Source organism: Euleptes europaea, chromosome 16, assembly GCF_029931775.1.
Source record: "Euleptes europaea isolate rEulEur1 chromosome 16, rEulEur1.hap1, whole genome shotgun sequence".
NCBI classification, from domain to species: Eukaryota; Metazoa; Chordata; class Lepidosauria; order Squamata; family Sphaerodactylidae; genus Euleptes; species Euleptes europaea.
The window spans coordinates 56,173,134-56,188,670 of NC_079327.1; the positions used below are offsets into that span (position 1 = coordinate 56,173,134).

The following is a 15,537-nucleotide window of genomic DNA, read 5'->3' on the forward strand; positions in this document are numbered from 1 at the left end:
CATAAAACTGATTTTGTTTGCAGTTGTTTGTATTGTTTTATCAAAATTAATTATTTTAAGGTTGTTTATATTATTGTTATTCCAATTTTATAGCCTGACTTGTATTATGTGTGTTTATGTTATAATGTGTTATATTTGCGGATGGTGTTTTTTGTAATGGCCTATGGCCCTATACAAATTCATTCATTCATTCATTCATTCATTCATTCAACATTTATTAGCTGCCTTTTTTCCTTGCAGAACTCAAGGTGGCTTGCAATGTAAATAAAATACCAATTATTAAAAAACAAAACCTAAAAGACCACAATTTAAAATCTCAATGAGAACTGCCAATAAATAAAAACTAATTAGTCAAGTGCAATCCTAAATAAAACTGTCTTCCATTGCCTCCTGAAGATTAAGTGTGGGGGCCAGGCATACCTTCCTGGGGAGATGGTTCCTTAATTGTGGGGCTGCCACTGAAAAGGCTCTCTTCTGTGTGCTCACCAGACAAGATTCTGTGATTGGCAGGAGAGTCAGGAGGGCTTCTCCTGTGATCTTAATTCCTGGGCAGGAACGTATAGGAGAAAAATGTTTCTTTAGATACCACTTAGAATTGATTGACTCCCCTTGTGAATTGACATAATTCACACAAGGTTCCATGATGAATAAACTCTTGGCCAGTTTGATCTGTGTGAAAGTATAAATGGGCAAAATGGTACCAAAAGATGCTGGAAAGAAAAGCTTGAAGGGTAAATTCAGGTAGGAGATTCACCCCATGCACCAAATCCACATTTAAATGGGAAGAATCTTTGTGAATTAGTAGTTCTTTCTTTGTGCATAAACTGAAGTGCAGTAAGAGCTGGAAAGGATGGTATCTGCAGTCTTGCCAGTGTTCCCAAGCTTTAGGAAAGAAAACACCTTGACCGTGAGGGTGTTTCGGGGGTGGGTGGGTGGCATGTGCCAATGTTGCCCTGTTTATCTTACTGAGGGTGGGGGTTTAAGAATTAAGGTTTAAGAATGCTGAGCATCTGAGTAGTTAATCAATTCTGTACAGAATGAAATAGGGAACCAGGTTGCTGCAAGTTTGTAGGTTTCACTTCCTTTATTGGAAAAAAACTTATAGGCGCTTACCTCAGAAAGAACGACACTAGTTTATTCTCCTCTCAACAGTCATCATGGGCAACTGGGTAGAGAATGAGGGACTTTCCATATTTGTAATTGTGAGTACAATTAACACATTTTTAAGAGAAGTTTGTTCAAGGTAGTTGTGAATTTCAGTTAAAAAGTCTCCAAATTCATAAATATTTTTCTTGCTTCCACAGTTAATGTTTACATGAAATACCTTGGGTTCTTTCTGGGTTTTGGCTTTAAAAATGCTCCGTCAGCTAATCATATTTGATTGTGGAATAAGCAGTCTTCATACTGTGGATAATAAAAACTGTTCTGTATATTTGGTTATACTATACTAGCAAAGTATGCGTTATTAAGTGTTTCTAAAGAACTGCTGGGGCAAGCAGCTTCCAAGAATTATTCTGATTTTGTGATTCACAGTTCAGTTATCTTGCTAGGGATCATCATAGATTATCTGGTCATAGATTGTTAAAGCAGGCTAATGATCTTGCCTGGTTTTAGTCCACTTTGATACTGTGGCAACACTGTAGATGTGAAAAACTGAACAGCACTGCCATTGGAGCAAAGTATCCTTTACAGGTTTTCACAGCTATATAAGGTTATCATGAGAGGCAGATGGCACTTGACTGCTTCCAGGGAGGAATGAAGGGGGCTGTTGCTCAGGGTTAGAGCACAGGCTTTCCAGGTAGAAGGTCTCGGGTTCAGCCTCCGGCACCTCAGTTGGTGGCTGCTGGGAAGCTGCTTGATATTCTCAGCCTGAGACTAGAGGCAGCTGCCGGCAGTAAGAGTAGGTAGTACTGGATCGATGATCTGACTTCATATCAAGCAACTTGATATGCTTGTATATTTTTACCTCAATAAAGACTGATCTTTCCTCAACAGTGGTAAAATGTGCATAACATCGTCCCCGCCTCCCCTGTCTGATGGTGCCCTTTCATGTAGAAAGGCAAATCTGTGAGAAAAGCCTGTTTCGCTCGTAGATAGTTCCCGCTGCATCAGGGTGAACTTAATTTAACCTGACAGATGTTTATATTCCTTTCTTTCACTGAAAGAGGATTCTTTGAAATGGCATAAGAAGCTTTTTAGGAAGACCAAGCCTTTGTTTTTACAAATATCTTGATATTTAAAACTTTATACTGCAGTTTCTGAACTGCATTGATTAAATTTTTGCTTTCCCAATAATGCAGATATTGTACAACATGTAGCCCCATCCTCAGAAGCAGGAATGGAAGTAACTTACATTTCTGATCAGTGCTTCCTCTCTTGGGGAGTTCAAAGCAGAAGATGGGAGGTACCATTTTGGCCACTTTCTTGCCTATACTCCATACCAACATGTATATCACCCCCCTAGAAGTAAATCCTACTTTGTTCAACAGGACTAACAATTTGCTGCACACTTACATTGAACTGTCCTTAATAAAATAACTGGAACAAGCCATGGCTTTAAAAACAATTGCACTTTATTTAGTCTCCTTCCTTTTTACATAGGAACTGAATACATGTGCTAAAAAACAGATATAAAGAAAGTGAATTCTGTCTGCAATATGTGTATAAGAAACTGTAGCCCAGCGCAGATTATTATCTGAAATAATGGGGCTGTCCGCCTCAGCAAATGGATATTTCTTGGATTTAAGCATGTTTAGCCTTGCTGGATGCAGAGACCATGAACCAATTTACAGTCGCCACAAGGCCTATTGTTGCCCCTACCTGATGTCAGCACTGATGTTGAAAACAACTACGCAGATAATATATAGCATCGTGTTATGTGATTATATACATTAAATTTGGGGATGGAAGATTTGCCACAGAAATGCATTTTACCATGGAAGTCATAATCTCAGTTGTCTGAAGCTACTAGTTACTTAAATTTATAATTTGGCGACCTCAGCAAGGGGCTATCAAGGCAAGTGAGTCACAGAGGTAGTTTGCTATTGCCTTCCTTTGCAGAGTTTTCCTTGGAGGTCTCCCTTCCAAGTACCAACCTTGTATTGCTTCAGAGAGCTGATGAGATCAGGCTATACCATGCTGCCTTCCCTCCCTTAAACTTGCTGAGCCCCACAAAGTCAACAAAATTAAGATGGATTAAACAATATGGCAGCATAAGTAGTCTGTTGGTCCCATTCCATGTTTCCTTCTTTTTCTGTTTGTGTAGTCCTGAAAAAATAGCAAATCCAATTACTTCAGTCTTTACGGTGTCTCCCTGGCCAGCCAATAAATGTGGCTGCCCTATATTCAATAACCACTCACAATAATTTTGTAGCTCAGAAGTACTAAGGAACCAATAGCTTTGTGTAGGAAGAAGATCAAAGCATCCCAATATAAATGACTCAGCAGTATAAAACTATACTTGTATATTTATCTCATCTATATTTTATCACATGCTGCCACAAAGCAGTAGAATCTTTCTACTTCCATATTGTGAAGGTCTAAACATAGGGCTGATAATAATTCCAGGCTGTATATTTTTTCCCCTTTAGTTTATGTGGCTGGCCTTAAACGTCTTCCTCTTCACATGGTACTACTTCGTATATGACCTTGGTGAAAAGTTCTACTATACAAGAGAACTCCTTGGGGTAAGCGCTAGATGTGTGTTTACTGTATAGTGTACAGAGACAATATTAACTCAAACTTCCATCATAGCACATTTGGAAACAAGTCCCATTCACTGTGCTGAAATTAGTAACTCAAGATCTCCCACTTTGTTTTCAGCAACTGTTGTCCAGAACCATCACTGGTTTTAAGTGTTTAGACCAGGGGTCCCCAACCTTGTTGAGCCTGTGGGCACTTTTGGTATTTTGTGAACAGTGAGGTGGTGTCGCCTCAAAATGGCTGCCATGGGGAGGGGGTGCAGCCAGTCTCCAAATCACTGCCGTGGGAGTTTGAGCCAATCACAAAATGTCAGGCAGTTGTAAGCTATGTGTTGTCCTATGATGGAGGCATCCATTTCTGAATGAGATCCTCCTAAAGATACAAAAGTGATACTTTCTGGGCTGTTCCGAAATACCTCCTGCTCCAATAAGGTGGAGGAAAACCAAGTTTGGCCCTTTGCTTTGGGGGAAAGATCCCCTGGGGGCCTGGAAATGGGTGCCAGGAGACAGTGTGCAGAATGGTGCCCATCTTGGGGATCAATGGTTTAGACCAGTGATTCCCAACCTGGGGTATGCATACCCCCAGGGGTATGCACCAGGACGTTTAGGGGTACACAAAAAAACCCTGAGTAATGGCTGAAAAGGGCATATATATGGCGTAGAAGAACCGGCTGGAGGAGGTGATGGCAGCAGGTCCCAGTGTGCTCTGAGATGGCGGGCAGCAGTGGCGAAGGGAGAGCCCAGGGCGAGCTTTGTGGTTGGCTTCTTTCGCCTGGTACCCAGCGAGGGGTGGAGTGGAGGAGCCTGCTACTGCTGGCACCACTCCTTGGACTCTGAGGAGGAGATTTGCGGGTGCCCTGGCTGTCTGTCTGTGAGCAGAGGCACAAGGGGGCCTGCGCAAGCCCGCCAAAGGCCAGCTGGGGCTCTTCATAACTGCAGCAAGCCAGGCTCCTCTGTCATGAGCCGCATTTGTGGGATCTAAAGCCTGCCATTGCTGCTGCTGCTGCTGCTGCTGCTGCTACTACTGGCTGAGAAGTGTGCTCTGTTCACAATGCGGCCTTCTGCTCTCCAGACAAAAGCCAAAAGGCCAGGGAGGGCTGCTTTGCTTCCTCCGTCACTCCCCGGGAGCTGCAACAGACTCTTGGCCCAGGTGGCTGGGGATGGTTCCTGCTTCTCTGGCCCCGCCCCCACCCCCCCTTTCTGGGCTTGGGGGTGCATTCTGGGTGTTGTGAAACGTTTCCCTGTTTTTAAAAAAATAAAAGCAGCCCAGTGCAGGTTATATACTGGGGGAGGGGGGACAGTCGAGAGGCTGTGCTCTTCTTGCTAGCTGGAGGAAAAGGATTGGGTTGCCGGTTCCAAAGAACAGAAATGGGCCTTCCCTTGAGTGAGTTTCTGTTCCCAGGGGTAGCAAAGGGGGCCATGCTTTGTCAAGTCATAAAATACCCAGGATGTGGAATTTCCCCCTTCTTTTTCCCCTCTACTTCTTGGGGACTGTTGTTTGTTTATTTGTAGGGGGAATGTGGGGGGGGGGAGAAATGAGGGCAGAGTGGCAGCAAAGGTGTGGTGTCCTACTCCTCCCCTGGCACTGCTGACAAATAGGAAGCAGGGCTGGGCTTGTTTTGATAATGCCCATGGTGTTTTTATCAGAGCATCTTTGGACACTTGGCATTCTGGTGGAGGGTGTGTTTTCTTCATATTCAGCATCTGGGTTGGATTTGGTGTTTGTGGCTCTTGGGCTTCCAGTGTGAGCCAGCAAAATAAAGGCATTATTATTGGGCTACTTATTTACAGTTACAACACATAAATTTGAAATAACAGCAACTATATTAATTACGAACATTTTGGTAATACGAGGGATACAATTTATGGAAATGGGCTGCCAAGGAGGACGCAAGTGAAAAAAGTGTGGGAACTACTGGTTTAGACCATTGATATGTCCATTTTTTCCTGAAACATGTGCATACTATATGAAGAGTTACAATGAGATACTTCAGCAGCTAAAGAGTGCAAGACTACAAAATTGAACACGTGCAAATACCAGCTGCCTCCTGAGAATCCAAAAGCAAGATACTCATGTTTCAGCTCCTAAAACTAAAGGCAATCACCGGCGGCCACTATTCATGCCATAGTTGCCCAGAAAATGAGAGTATATCTATAAGCTCAATACAATAAGCTCAATTTCTACAACTTCCAGAAATATTGTCTGTGCTCAGTAGACATAATCTGTCATAAGAGAACAGCCTTGACTTAATAAGAAGTGATTTTGCTAAATGTTGTACTTGGTTTCTTCAGATGGACTGTTATAAAACAGAGCAACCCAAGGTAACTTCCTCTGCTCACTTTTAAGCAACCCCAGAAGTCCCTTAGTTGGTTCCATTTCCCTTTTTCTTTTCCTGCTTCTTGTCAGAAGCAGCTCTTGCATCAGCCGCTTCAACAGCTTCTAATTAATAATAATGGCAGTGAATGAAGACGGTCCACCGGACCAAGTCATGGGACCTTGATGCAAAGTGTCTCCCACATCTCAGTTCTCCCTCTTAGTAAGACATTCAAGGGAAAAATGGAACACAAGAAGCCAAAAGGAGGGATGCCATGAACACATTCTGAGGCCAAAATGTGATGATTGCCAGCATGGACAGGAAGCACAGCCACCAATGGTGGGAAAGATTCAGAAGTGAGAAAGAATGGAGGGAGGTAAGTAATTGTGCAGAGGCACTTGCACATGACCCACATGGAGGTTTCCTCTGTGACACTGGAACTCCCTCCCTACTTGTCCAAAATCTTGACAGCCTTCAAGAGTGCACAGGGGCATCCCCTGACCTGTCTCAACCTTCCACAGCCTACTTGGTAAGGAGGGGAGGGGACAGAGAGAAAGAGAGAGCATGGGGCAGATTCCTCCACCCTCCCACTGTACAAAGCAGAGGGAAACAAGAGAGACTTTCAAAGTGCACTTTTACACAGCCCAAACAATGCACTTTCAATCCACTTTCAATGCACTTTGAAGGTGGGTTTTACTGTGTGAACTGGCAATATCCACTTGCAAATTATTGTTAAGGTGCACTGAAAGTGGATTGAAAGTGCATTATTTGGGCTATGTGAAAGTGCCCATTGTGATACCAAGCATGGGAGCAGAAAGAAGTGCCCCTTCCCCATACTGCGCAGTGCCTTTGGGCTTGGGGAAGGCTCTGCTCTAGATACAGGAGGGTGTTTCAAACACTAGGTGCCATTGTGGAAAGAGGCTTTCCCTGCTGCCCACTGGAAGCTAGGGCTGACAAAAAAAAAAATTCGGTACAGTTCGGATTCGGCCGAATTTGGCCCTTGTGGGTTCGGTACGTGCTGAAGTCCGAACTCCCCCACTTCGGATCCGTTCAATTCGGCGGGAATTCAAAGTTCGGAAACAAATTCGGCCGAATAAAGCCATTAAAAACACAACCGCGCCTTTCCGCGGCTCTGGGGGGGGGCATTTTTGGGCTTAGAGGTCCCAAACTTTTGGCAGAGCTTCAAAGGACGTTTATTGAAAGACTCCCCAAGTTTTGTAAAGATTGGGTCAGGGGGGGCTGAGATATGGGCCCTGAAAGGGGTCCCCCCCACCCTTAATGTGCATCTCTCAGCAGAGCTTGCCGCCCACGCACAAAGCTCCCAGCCCCGACAACAGCGGAGAAATTAGCAAAACAACTGCAAACACAACCTTGTTAAACAACACCTTTGCAACACACAACTGAAACCTCCCCCCTCAAACCAGGGAGCGAGAGACTCGAGGGGGAACACACACCCCAGGCAGAACCGACGAAAGCCCCCTTTGGCTTCCCCCCCACCCACAGAAACTGCTCCCTCCCCACACACACACAGACTGCTTTCCCACACACACACACACATACACAGGAGGAAAATTATAGATTAAAGCCCCCAAAGGGGTCTTACTGTGGCTGTCTTCTGTTCCATCAAGAGGGGCTGTAATCCAAGATGATTCCAATTAGGCACGGAACGTTTTGCTCTGGAGAGGAGATGCACACAGGATCGGCTGCTCCATTCATCCCAATAGGGAAAAGGGGAAAGGGGAAAGGGGAAAGCCCATATCTCGGGACCCCCTGACCCAATGTTCACAAAACTTGGGGGGTATCTTAAGAACACTGGTCTGAAACTCCGCTCAAAGTTTGGGATCTGCACCCCAAAAAATGCGCCCCCTGCAGCCATGGAAAGAGAAAAGGGGGGAGGCGATATTTCTGCCCCCACTGAACCCATCTTTACAAAACTTGGGTAGTATCTTAAGAATAATTCACTGAAGCTATGCTAAAAGTTTGGGGGCTATATCCCCAAAAAAGCGCCCCCTGCAGCCACATAAATGGAAAAGGGGGGAGGAAAAAGGGGGAGAGCCCATATCTCGAGACCCCCTGACCCAATGTTTACAAATCTTGGGGGGTATCTTAAGAACACTGGTCTGAAACTCCGCTCAAAGTTTGGGATCTGCACCCCCAAAAATGCGCCCCCTGCAGCCATGGAAAGAAAAAGGGGGGAGCCCATATCGCGGGACCCCCTGACCCAATGTTTACAAAACTTGGGGGGTACCTTAAAAAGCTTCATCTGAAGTTCCAGTGAAAGTTTTGTGTCTGTACCCCAAAAAATGCACCCCCTGCAGCCACAGAAAGGAGCAAATGTGCACAAGCACCCCACACACACACACGAGGATTTCGCTCTCTCTCTCTCTCTCCCTGGCCGGGCCGCACATCAGCTGATTCCTCCAGTACTCAATCCTGACTGATTGGCCAGAAGAAGACCCAGCTTGCCCACCGATTGGCCGGGGGAGGAGAATGCTGCTTACTGACGGTTATGCTGCTTACTGACGGCCGAATTTGCCGAATTTATTCGCGAACTCCCGAACTCGCTGAATTCGGCCCCCCCGGTTGCCCGCCAGTTTTGAGTTCGGATCCGTCCGAACAGAAAAGCACCGAATCAGGGGAAATTCGGTTGATTTTCAGTTCGGGCCGAGCCGAATTGACAGCCCTACTGGAAGCCCCCCCCCCCCAAACACACACACAAATTATTGAAAATTGTGTGATCTAGGCAGGGGCATCAATGGAATTTTGTATTTCATTACTTTTATGGTATTTTATTGATTTTTGTTGTATTTTATTCTTACTGTTTTCTAACCATATTTTTGTTGTACCATTAGGTTGTTATTGATTTTATTGTATTATGTTGTATTGTAAAAAACTGCCTTGGGAACTTTTAGTTGAAAGGCGGTATATGAATAATCTAAAACAAAACAAACTAAACTAAATAGAGCCTGATTCTGATTCTCCTCCATCAGGGGAGGAGAAAGGGGGTAAGGACAGTTGTCCGGGGCTTTTCTAATGAGGAAAAGGGCTTTCTTCTGTCACAGGCTATGCACAAGAAACAGAGGGGTATTTGTGGAAATGTGTACAGATGGAGGAGGACTGAGCATGCAGACCCTGTGCAGAGCCCTACATGTGTACAAACTGTACATGTGTAGTTGCCATCCTGGTGATCAGGAATGCTGTGTAGGCAGGGGGCCAGGCCAGAGTGCTCTGTTGTGAGCAGGGAGCTGGGCCAGCATGCACAGTTCTATCCCTCTTTTACACACATTGACCCACCTGTAAATACAGGGAGCACTAGTCTATACTTTGCCCAGGACCCACCAGCATGTCAACACAGCCCTGCCCTTTATATACTAGCACAATCTCGTACAGAACCATTATCCTGCTATGTTTGTTCCAAGTTGTTCCAGAGATACATAGTATGGTTACCTGAGATCCTCTTGTCTTCCGTTTTAGCCTTTCCTGGCATGGGCTCGGGCACCTGCAGCATGTCTGAATTTCAACTGTATGCTGATTCTGCTTCCAGTCTGTCGAAATCTGCTTTCCTTCCTCAGAGGATCCAGTGCAGTAAGATAAAGAAATGCTTACAGTTGTGTGTGAAAGATAGTGATAATTATGTGCAGTCCAGTGCTTGCCTGAGTTCCTTTAAGCTATTATGAAGCCATATTCCCAGTACTTTGTGTTTGTTTGGTGCATGCTCCCACGGCAATTAATGGATGGATGAATTTATTTTACTTCATTTATACCCCATCCAGTGGGGAGGAGGCCCAAAGTGGCTTACATCTTTCCCCTCTCATCCATTTTATCCCCACAATAACCCTGTGAGGTGGGACAAGATCTGAGTCCAGTTGCACCGTAGAGACCAATAAGATTTTCAGGGTGTGAGGCTGCTTTTGAGAGTTAAAACTGCCTCGGTCATAGCCACATATCACACTTGAGTATAAATGCAAATTCAAAATGGAAAGACCTGTATGATAGGTACAGCTATCATAGTACTTCTTCCTAATCCCTATTTTGCTTGCATAAAGCCCTTCCTTCATTGCTGTTTATGCTGAAACATCCTACTTTAAGAAATCTGTTTAAACATCCCTGTTAGGAAATCCCTGTCAGGAAATCTGGTATGGTCATCAGTTCACCATTCAGTTTGACCTCTCAGAAAGAGAAGCTGTAAGGGGTATCGTCATATACACAAACTCAAAGAAAGCATCAAACAAGACGGACACTTTATATGAAGGGATTTCCCCCCACTTACCTTTTGATTCAGAAAGTAATTGGAAAGAGAAACCTCTCTGTCAACCACTTTAGGATAACCATCACGGATACATTTTGGTAGGAAAAGAATTTAACCTCAATTCAGTATTAATGGCCACAAAACCCCTAGGCAGGGAAATTAATTCTACTACAAATATTTACACTATTTTTCAGCTTCTCATGGACCATGGATGCCAGTGCAGAAAGAGGGCAAATGGCAAAACAACCATTAGCAAACCTAAACACAACTGCATGTAAGGGCAGGATGAACATAACAGAATGATCCCTGTAACAGCTTCCCTGTGGTTGATGGCCCCAGTGGAGGACTTGGCCCCTTGACTGAGGACCCTAATGTACTTTCTGAATTTATTCATTAAAAAGATTTTAAGAGTCTGATCTGAAAAAAATGTTGTCGAATTGTATTCCATTAAAGGTTACTGTGTGTGGTCAGGAGGCGCATGTCTGTGAATGAAGTCCACTTTTTCAATCTGGTTCAAATTCACTCTGGGGAAGCTTAAGCATAGGAACAAAATCTTCTTTCTGCAACCTCTCTGGACTAAAGTAGCTGTTGGCGTAGATTTTAATCCAGAAAGGGGATCTTGGAACTACACAGACAAGGAGATCTTGAAGCCACAGAGGGTTTGTTTCAAAGGTCACAGGTAGATAACCAGGTAACAAATCCAAATATAGATCCTAGGACAGTGGAGAGCAAGAGACATATGAAGTCTGCCTTGAAAACTATTATATGAATCATTATTAACCTTTACAGCAGCTTCAGGAAACCTTGCATTTTCACTGAGTGTTGTTTCTATTGTTAAATACATTTTGCATCTTTGTTACTACAAATAATCTGCTCACATTTCCTCTTTACCAATCCATAGTGCTGCTCAGTGCGAGTCAGAAGACAGTTGGACAGGAACCTCACATTTCACAAGCTGGTGGCTTGGATGATTGCGCTCCATACTAGTAGGTTTTGAAATTGACATTTTATGGAAGTCTCACTGATTCCAATGAGCGCAAGGCCTTATATGAGTATAAACAGGCTTAGTGGGAAGACTTCAGCAATGGGAAGGCAGGTCAAACGTCTTGGAGAAATATCTCAAAAACTTTAAATTTTCTAGCAGCACACAAGGGGAGGTGGAATTAATTTCCTGTGAAGTTAATACATTCTTTAAAAGGTTAAAAAGGGGGAAGAGAAGTTTTGAGGGTTGCCAGTTGCCAGGCATGAGACATCTCCTGCCTTGAAAACCCTAAGAGGTCACCATAAGTTGGCTGTGACTTCACAGCAAAAATAAAAAAGGCATGAGATGCTGCATGATTATTGTTGCATCAGCACCTCTGTGCCCATGCAACAGAGAAAAAGGGAAAGAGGGGAACTCAGGAGTGAGCAGTGGACAGACAGGCCATGCAGATCCCTGCCTGGTTCCACAGTGGGCTTGACTTCTACTACCGGCATGTGGATGCAGCTTTGCTTTCAAGTACACACAGTACCATTGTTGACAACAGGAGTAAACAAGTTGCAGATGAAGTAATGGAATAATGATGGGCCAAATAATGCTAAATTATATCTGTAAGTCGCCCATGTTAACACAATATTCTGTTTTATGTTTTATGGGAAGTGTAATATTCACTGTCCCTCTATCATTGTCTTCTGCTAGCAGGTGAAGACTTCTTTGTTTAGCTTGACATTCTGTTACTGATAGGGTTGCCAGGTCCCTCTTCACAACCAATGGGAGGTTTTTGGGTTGAAGCCTGAGGAGGGCAGGGTTTGGGGAGGGGAGGGACTTCAATGCTATAGAGTCCAATTGCCAAAGGTGGACATTTTCTCCTGAGGAACTGATCTCTGTCGGCTGGAGATTAGTTGTATTAGCAGGAGGTCTCCAGCTACTACCTGGAGTTGGGCAACCGTAGTTATTGACCCACCTTCCCATTTATGTTTTAACTACTGTTTATATATAGATATTATTTTGAAGTTGATTTTTAATGTCTTTTTGATTGTTCACTTTCTTGAGGACCCTAATTTGGGAGGAATGGCAGGATAAAATGTTTTAAATGAATAATAAATAAAATAAAGTGGGGAAGTGAAAGTGGAAAAAATGTGTTTTATGTGTGATTTATCTCCTGCTGTACATCTGTTCTCTGCTTTTTCCCCAGCAATCCACACAATTGCACATTTATTTAATGTAGAAAAGTCTGTGAATGCACGTAATGAAAATGAAACAACCATTCAGTCTGTGCTCTCTCGATTGGAAGATACAGAAAATGAAACGTTCCTAAATTTTGCCCGCAAGAAACTCCCAGTAAGCAACCATGTAACCTGGACAAATAATTGATTAATAATTGTTTCAGTAAGAACGATTACTATGGCTGTGAATGGTATGGCTGATCTAGTGATTAGATCATTCTGAAGGAACAAACATGGAAATTGGTCAGTGTTTGATATTTGGCAAATCGTTTCAAATGCTGATGCTGAAATTCACATTTAAAATGTCACTGAAAGCAGAGAGTTATTTATATTTCAGGGTCTTTCAAAGCTTGATGCAACTTCAGTCTCTTCCTCACTGCTATGTGGATAATTATTTTCACAGCATGAATAAATGTAGCAGCAGTATTCCCAAACGGAGACATCCACATTTAATGAATGGATCCTAGATGACCAAGTTATTTCCAAGTCAGCTTGAGTGTGGGGATAGTCGTTTACCTCAGTGCTTCTGCATTATAAACTAGAATGTGGATCAGGGAAGTTATATATTAAAAGAATTCTCTCAATCTGGCTACTTTTGCATAGGGCAGAAAAGTACCTGTGCTGCAGAAGCAACACCTAGTGGCATGGGAGTGGGTAGAGATGGCATCCACATGCCCTGTCCTCATGGCACTCACTGCAGACACCATTCCCTCCCCCTCCTTCCCTTTTGTCATGTTGGCATAGACGTAATGACATGAGAATGATTGTGCTGGGCTTCCTCATGGCCTTTCCCACTTCCCAACTGAACTGCAGTGCAAAGCTGCACCATGATTTAACTGTGAACAGGGTGGGAAAGCCCATTATAGGGCTAAAAGAAGAGGAGGAGAGACGTGGAGCTCAGAGTTTAGTTCTGTCTGCTCCTCAGATTGGCTACAGGAAGAGCATCCATACTGATGCCTCTGTCCACAGCGGCTCTTCATTTCATCAAAGGAATTTTCCCTTTGATCTTGCTCATAGGAGGAAGCCCCAAGGAGACCACAAGTCTTGCTAGAAATGTGTGTTATGTGGATGCACCCAAAAACAATGGTGAAAAATCCCTGTGTAGAAGCAGTTACTAACTAAATTGAGTATTGCTTCAGGGTTGGTTGGTTTATTTTCAAAACCTATCCAATGTGGTATCTCCTTTTTTAAAAAATTAGGAAACAATTTGAATTTGTGTAATATGACTAGATGTTAATATTTGCTGAAGAAGAAGAGTTGGTTTTTATATGCCAACTTTCTCGACCACTTAAGGAAGGATCAAACCAGTTTACTACAATCACCTTCCCTTCCCCTCCCCACAACAGATATCCTGTGAGGTAGGTAGGGCTGAGAGAGCTCTTAGGAGAACTGTGACTAGCCCAAAGTCACTCAGTAGGCTTCATGTGGAGGAGTGGGGAAATCAACCCGGTACACCAGATTAGCGTCCACCATTCATGTGGAGGTGTGGGGAATCAAACCCGGTTCTCCAGATTAGAGTCCACTGCTCCAAACCACCACTCTGAACCACTACACCACGATGGCTCTCTCAACTAACATGACAGGATGTAGTTGCCCAAGAATGTTCAAAGCATTATCAGTTGGTCCTATTGAACACTGCATTAGTTGCATTGTAGCCACTAAAAACTGTTGACTGGGGTTATATGAGGCTAGCATTTCATTTTTAAGCCCCAGGCCACTGAATCTGGCTTTATCATATGGTACTTGGTACTATGTGATTCATTGTTTGCAAACATGATACCCATGATCTCATGACTGATGCCATTAAGTCTGTAACATGGACCTTAAAGTCACATTATTCTTTCTCTCATGAATATGGGGATGAGTTCTAGCAACATCCATGGAAATTAATTTTGAATGCCACATAGCCAAAAGATTAGGTGTCTGCTGGTTCCACAATGATCCCAGACGTGCTGACTTCTAGGAAGACACCTTTAGTCAGCTTATTTCCTTCTGCAATCACTGCTGGCCCACCATAATGCATTTTAAAAATGGAACATTATTACTGTAGATTTTCAAGGAATGAGAAGCTACGCACGTCAGTTGTGGTATCTTTACTAATATCCCCTTATGCTTTTTATTCCACAGAACCCTGAAGGTGGCCTCTATGTAGCATTCACAACCTTGGCAGGTCTCACTGGCGTTATTATTACCCTGTGTCTAATATTAATAATCACATCATCTACTAAAACTATTCGAAGGTCATACTTTGAAGTATTTTGGTTCACCCATCATCTTTTTGTGATCTTTTTTGCTGGTCTTGTCATACATGGAGCTGGGTAAGTATTCATCCAGTGAACGAACTCTAGGTTCCTTAATGGAAACAGTGTAATAATCACCTTATTAGGACCAACTGAAAGTCATAAAACAATGAGCTAGCTTTTGAGATTTACTCAACTCTTTCACAGGCTCAGTGCTAAATAAAAACGAAGGCTATTGCTTTTTAGCACCTGACCTTGATATCCCTAGGCTAGCCTGATCTCATCAGATCTCAAAAGCTAAGCAGGGTTGGCCCTGGTTAGTATTTGAATGGGAGCCTTCCAAGGAAGATCAGGGTTGTGACATGGAGGCCAGGCACTGGCAAACCACCTCTGAATGACTCTTGCCTTGAAAACCCTACAGGGTCACCATAAATCAGTTGTGACTTTTTTCCCCCATAAAATTTTTATTATTTTCACAATATTTTACTGTCAGGAACTTTTCAACAACATTCATTTCATAGACAATACAAAAGAAAACTTTAACAGCATCGTCGAAAAGCATAATCATATAATAATAAAAAGATATTCAAATAAAAGACTTCCCCCTCATCTTCCTCCATCTTGCTATAAATTTATCTATTCTTTTGTATAGAAATTCTAATCCAAAAAAATACATCTAACTTGATTACTAAATTAATTCTAAATTATTTAGTTCAATACAGTTAATACGTATTTATTATTGATTTCATATATAGTAACAGATTTTATATCAAAACCGTTCTTAAAGTAAAAGATTAGATTAATAATTACAAAGTTCACTAGTCATC

General features: G+C 43.1%; 1 protein-coding gene across 1 annotated transcript in view; it reads left to right on the forward strand.

Moving 5' to 3' along the window:
- The first annotated feature begins 1,078 nt into the window (after positions 1-1,078).
- The window catches only part of LOC130488262 (cytochrome b-245 heavy chain), a 33,714-nt gene continuing 19,255 nt past the window's right edge, over positions 1,079-15,537 (forward strand). Inside the window, exons 1-6 of the mRNA XM_056861908.1 lie at positions 1,079-1,202; positions 3,591-3,686; positions 9,491-9,601; positions 11,167-11,251; positions 12,440-12,585; positions 14,598-14,788. Of these exons, the coding sequence (XP_056717886.1) occupies positions 1,158-1,202; positions 3,591-3,686; positions 9,491-9,601; positions 11,167-11,251; positions 12,440-12,585; positions 14,598-14,788 (674 nt within the window). The 5' untranslated portion in view covers positions 1,079-1,157. The remainder of the gene's footprint in view (positions 1,203-3,590; positions 3,687-9,490; positions 9,602-11,166; positions 11,252-12,439; positions 12,586-14,597; positions 14,789-15,537) is intronic.